This window comes from Rhinolophus sinicus, linkage group LG05 (genome assembly GCF_036562045.2).
Source record: "Rhinolophus sinicus isolate RSC01 linkage group LG05, ASM3656204v1, whole genome shotgun sequence".
Taxonomy (NCBI): domain Eukaryota; kingdom Metazoa; phylum Chordata; class Mammalia; order Chiroptera; family Rhinolophidae; genus Rhinolophus; species Rhinolophus sinicus.
Genome location: NC_133755.1, coordinates 80,267,546 through 80,272,273, shown reverse-complemented (window position 1 = coordinate 80,272,273; position 4,728 = coordinate 80,267,546). Strand labels below are relative to the sequence as shown.

Here is a 4,728-nt window from a genome sequence, read left to right as displayed (position 1 = left end):
TTTTTTGCATTTTAGATACAAAAATACTACACTGAGGGGAGAAAGTTTGCACCATCCTCACTGACATCTAAATGGGTAAGGAGAGAGAGAGCAAAATGGAGGTACAGAAAGGAATAAAAACAGACATTCATTATGTTACAATATTATTTGGACCTTTGTGTGATATTAACATGACCTGAGAGAGAGTTTAAAAGGAGCTGAGACATCTGCTAACATTCCAATATAAGATCTCCCATTCTAATATATGACCTGAATTAGCCCTAGCAAAAAGAGAAAATGTGGCTGTAAACAAACGTACCCCCGAAAGACATTTATTTCTATTTGGCACAGATATTGAATTGCAATGACTAAGAACTAGGTGGCTGGGTGGGATGTTCAGGTCTTTCTCTGAAAGGTAGGTGATAAATAAAGACTAAGTTGGAAGAATTCATAAGGAATCTCTGAAGGAAAACTCCTCCACAAGGAGGAAGGCAAGGAGGCTGTGGAAGGAAATTTGAGGAAGAGAAACAGGGAGCAGGTCTGTCATACACCAAGGCCAAGAAAGGGAACTAGAGTCTGAACCATTCCTCTTCTTTTGGTAACGACTGATTACCTGAAATAGGAAACAGCATGAGACTGATGGGTCTTCTGCTCCTGTCCCAAGGTCAACCCACTCTCTCGTGTGCCCAGTGTTCAAACCCATTTATGTGTCCTGGGTACCAATCCTCCCCCTTGACTTCGTTACCTGCAGTAACATCATTCCAGATCTTAAACAGTTGATTCTTACCTTCCCATTTTCTAAGCCATGACTCATGTGGTCCTTCGGCGTCCAGAGGCACCACCCGAACGTAGGACTCTGATGATTAGGATGGTCCCCACCACGATGCCCACAAGGCCCACGGCCAGGCCCAGGGCACAGACCACAGTCTCTGTCAGCTCTGACATGGGGGTTGGAATCTGAGGCTCTGAGAAAAAGGAAACTTACAGGGTGAAAGCACACTGTATGGAGGGTGCTCTAAATGGAGAAAGACGCGTGTGTTTGGAAATGCACAAGACACCTTGACTTTGAGGGAAGAGTGAAGTCAATTATTGGAAAACTTTGCAATTATGAGAAATAAAGTTGTGGCCCTGGGGGGGGTCAAGGGCTATAAGGCAAGACAATGTGGACTTGGGATAGAATCAGAGGGTATAAAAGCAATGACGGGATTTAAACTTACCCCAGTGCGTGAGGAGCGGCTGCTCCAGGCCCCAGTGCTCTACTCTGCAGTCGTAGAAATCGTCGGTGGAGGGAAGAAAAGTGAGGTAACTGAGCTTGAGGAAAGAGTGGTCACTCTTGGGGTAGAAGGTGGTCTCAGCAACACCTTCTGCAACTGAGTGGCCATTGTAAAACCAAGGGATGTTGATCAGAAGAGGAAAGATGATGTCCACCAGGCAGATGAGGGTGTTGGGAAGACCCAGGGTCACAGAAGATTTGGGAAACACGGCCACGTCAGGGATTTCTACAATGAGGACCAAACACTGATTTGAATTTCTGATGACCGTGCCTTGAGCTTCTTAGTCTGTTTGTGGGGAGCCCTCCCATTCACAATTCCCCAATTGTTAGTGAGACATGTCCTTTCAGACTCATTTTATAGTAAGCAACAGCCTCCCCCCATTTTCCCACATGTTTCTTAGATCATTTATTTCACTATTTGTTTGTTGACTGGCAAGACTGTCCAAACTTCTCCCTTGCCTTTTCCATCTTCCGAATGAGGAAGCTTTATGTTATCTATTGTGACTTCAGAAGGGGTGCTGTGATCTTTATCTGCAGATTCTGAACTGTCTTGTGAATTCTCTTTTGAACTGTCCTCTTCTTTTGAATCACTATGAAGCTTAGAACACTTTCCTCTCTTTGGGAATCCACAAGGCATAGAGTGTGTGTGTGTGTGTGTGTGTGTGTGTGTGTGTGTGTGTGTGTGTTTCTTAGGCCAAGAGGCGGGGAACATCCTCTTATAAGAGTACAAGTAGTATCTCATGGAACCTAGAGGAGGGATATGTAAAGATTAAATGGACACGATGGGCCCTGGGTATTTACCAGGAAATGAAACAGAAAGGTGGAAGAACTTATAGGGTGCTGGGAAGAGTAGCTATCCTGGGAAGAAGGAGACGAGCCTGGAAGGTGTGGTAGATGCAGTGAAGAGAGACACACTGTGCACACTTACCATTGGTGGCAGGGGTAAAGTTGGAATTTTTTATCAAGATGTCCAAATTTCTTTTTGCCACAACAATATTTCTCAGGGCACTTTGAGTTTCAAACTTGGTAAAATTGCTAAACTCGGGCAGCCGCCACACAGTTTCCATTTTTTCCAGATCCACGTAGAACAGCTCATCTCCATCAAATTCATACGTAAACTGGCCAAAGGCGCCATACGTCTGGTACACGTTTGTGCCATAAGTGCCCACGTGGTCGGCTGATGAGTGACCGATCATTCCAGAGCAGGAAGATAAGGATGGGAAGGTGGGATATAGCGGGAGGGAGGAAAAGCTTTATTAAACAGAAAGCGTAAGAAACTGTTCCATATAGTGTAGGTTTATATTTGACATTGTCTGATGTCAGTCTCCATATCTGCCTCATCTATCTTATCGAGAGGTAAGTTTTCTACTTCCATTTGTTTGTCTTTTTGTTTTTTTAATTTTAAAAACTTATATGTTTATTGATTTTAAAAAAATGTTTAAGTTTATACATTAGTTTCATGTGTACAAAACAACATAATGATCAGACATTTACACACCTCGCAAAGTGATATTCCCCCAAGTCTAGTACCCCTCTGACACCATACATAGCTATTATTATACCATTGACTATATTCCCTATGTTGTACTTTACATCGTGTGTGTATATATATTTAATTATAAACATTTAATTATAGTTTACATATTTAATTATAAATATTTAATCACAGTTTAATTTAAATATTTTAGTTTAAATATTTAATTATAGTTGGCATTCAATATTATTCTCCTTCAGCTTCAGGTGTACAGTGCAGTGGTCAGGCATCTACACAGTCTATGAAGTGAACCCCCTGATAAGTCCAGCACCCATCTGGCACCTTACATGATCTTTACAACACTGTTGATTATATTCCCCATACTTGCTTGGCTTTTTGCTTTAGGTTTCAATGACTATTGCCACTGTCCGTGACAGAGCAGGACACAGGTCTGGACAGGAGACTGAAATGCAGTGGAATGAGCCAGAGGTCAAGAAGGGAAGGAATGGAAAGGCCGAGAGGGCCAGAGAACCTTATATTTAATGTTCTTATCCTCTTTTTAGAGCTTTACTGGCTAGAGGTAACAAGACTGGTAGTTTGGGTTGATAAACTGAGACTAACCTTTTTTAAGTTCCTAGGTTTTCCATCACACATTATCCCAACTTTGTGAAACAAACACACGTGACATTACACTTAGAATATTTGTGCTATATTTTGGCATTTATATAGTTCTTTGTTTTTAAAAATACACATCTGCATACTTTTTTAAAATATATTCCTTGGAACAATGAGTCAATCAATTATTTTTATATATGAGGAATCTGAAGATCAAGGTAATGAATCGACTTGCTCAGTATCAATTAGCTAATTAATTTTATTTATCCAATTACAATGATCTTCAATAAAATTTGTCCTCCTCACTTCCTGAGCCCAAACCTGGAAAATATAAATTACATTGGAAACAACAACAAAAAATGACATGCTACTTTATTTGTGGCACAAAATTTTTTGGAGCTGGTCACTCTAAGAAACCAGATAGATAACCTAAGTATTAGCTTTGAAAAAGAGTTCAGTGTGGGTGAGAAGTAGTAGGCTCGTAAATTGCTGATAAAGTAAAGTAATGTGTTTGGAGAAATATATCTAATATTAGAGAATATAATAAATTAATGCTATAAAAACCTCCAGGATGTATTAGTTGGTTCTGATAGGAAGAGAATAGGCTCTTGGTGAACACAGCAATGATATGGGGACATTATGAAATTTAGTTTTATCTCTGAACTAAGCATAGATTTGGGGCTGAGGTTTTGGTTTCTGGGAGGGAAAACAAACAGAAGCATTCAGATTGAGGGGAACTGTGGTTTCATAGCCCACTAAGTCTCAGCAGACTCATGCACTGTTTTTTCAATTCTTTTTCACAACTCTAAATCCATAGCCCTCAACTATGCGCTCACCTACAATGTCTTCACTTCCAGAGGGGCTCATCATGGTGGTCATGGCGAGGGTCCCCAGACTCACAGCTTGTTTTATGGTCATCCTCCTCCAAGGGTCTCCCCAGAAGTGGCTGTTCTGAGTGGAGCAGTGATGAGAATTGTGCAAAGAAATGATCTAAAGAGGAGAACTAGTGGAAGAAACCACTTAGGAGGAGCCCCAAACTAACCCTGCTGCATCACGTCTCAGCCCATCAGAGGAATTCCCTGAACTGACACCTCAGTTGCCAGCGGAAGCACTTTTACAAAGAGACCTGGAGTAGCCTGGAAAATGCCTCTGTTTTGAATTATCTAGGAGCTCAGATTCACCATGGAGCAGAGGGAATCTTTAGAGACGGAGGGAGAGGAGAGGAACAGAAACCCCTGTTCAGTCTGACAGAATGTGTGTGAGAGGAGGGCTGTAGAGCCGGGGCTGCGGGGTCACCTGGTGGGGAGGCTGCAGTGTGCTTTGCATTAATCCTGTTACTGCCTCTGGGAAGTCCTATTGTGCTGTGCCCACCACAGGCTGCTCCACA

General features: G+C 41.9%; 1 protein-coding gene across 1 annotated transcript; it reads right to left on the bottom strand.

Annotated features, from left to right (window-relative positions):
- Positions 1–294: 294 nt before the first annotated feature.
- On the bottom strand, positions 295–4,313 carry LOC109439534 (HLA class II histocompatibility antigen, DQ alpha 2 chain). The gene is made up of 5 exons (XM_019719854.2): positions 4,178–4,313; positions 2,181–2,429; positions 1,197–1,478; positions 767–944; positions 295–592 (listed from the first exon to the last, which is right to left on the bottom strand). The coding sequence occupies exons 1-4, from the start codon at positions 4,257–4,259 to the stop codon at positions 790–792; spliced, it is 768 nt and encodes a 255-aa protein (XP_019575413.2). The 5' UTR covers positions 4,260–4,313; the 3' UTR covers positions 295–592; positions 767–789.
- Positions 4,314–4,728: the final 415 nt, after the last annotated feature.

What these genes read in the sequence shown, in the direction of transcription:
- LOC109439534 (XM_019719854.2), bottom strand. Translation starts at nt 4,259, where the DNA reads ATGACCATAAAACAAGCTGTGAGTCTGGGGACCCTCGCCATGACCACC. An exon ending in CTTTACCCCTGCCACCAATG is followed by an intron (nt 1,479 to 2,180) that starts GTAAGTGTGCAC and finishes TCCTCATTGTAG; the next exon opens with AAATCCCTGACGTGGCCGTG. An exon ending in GCCGCTCCTCACGCACTGGG is followed by an intron (nt 945 to 1,196) that starts GTAAGTTTAAAT and finishes CCTTTTTCTCAG; the next exon opens with AGCCTCAGATTCCAACCCCC.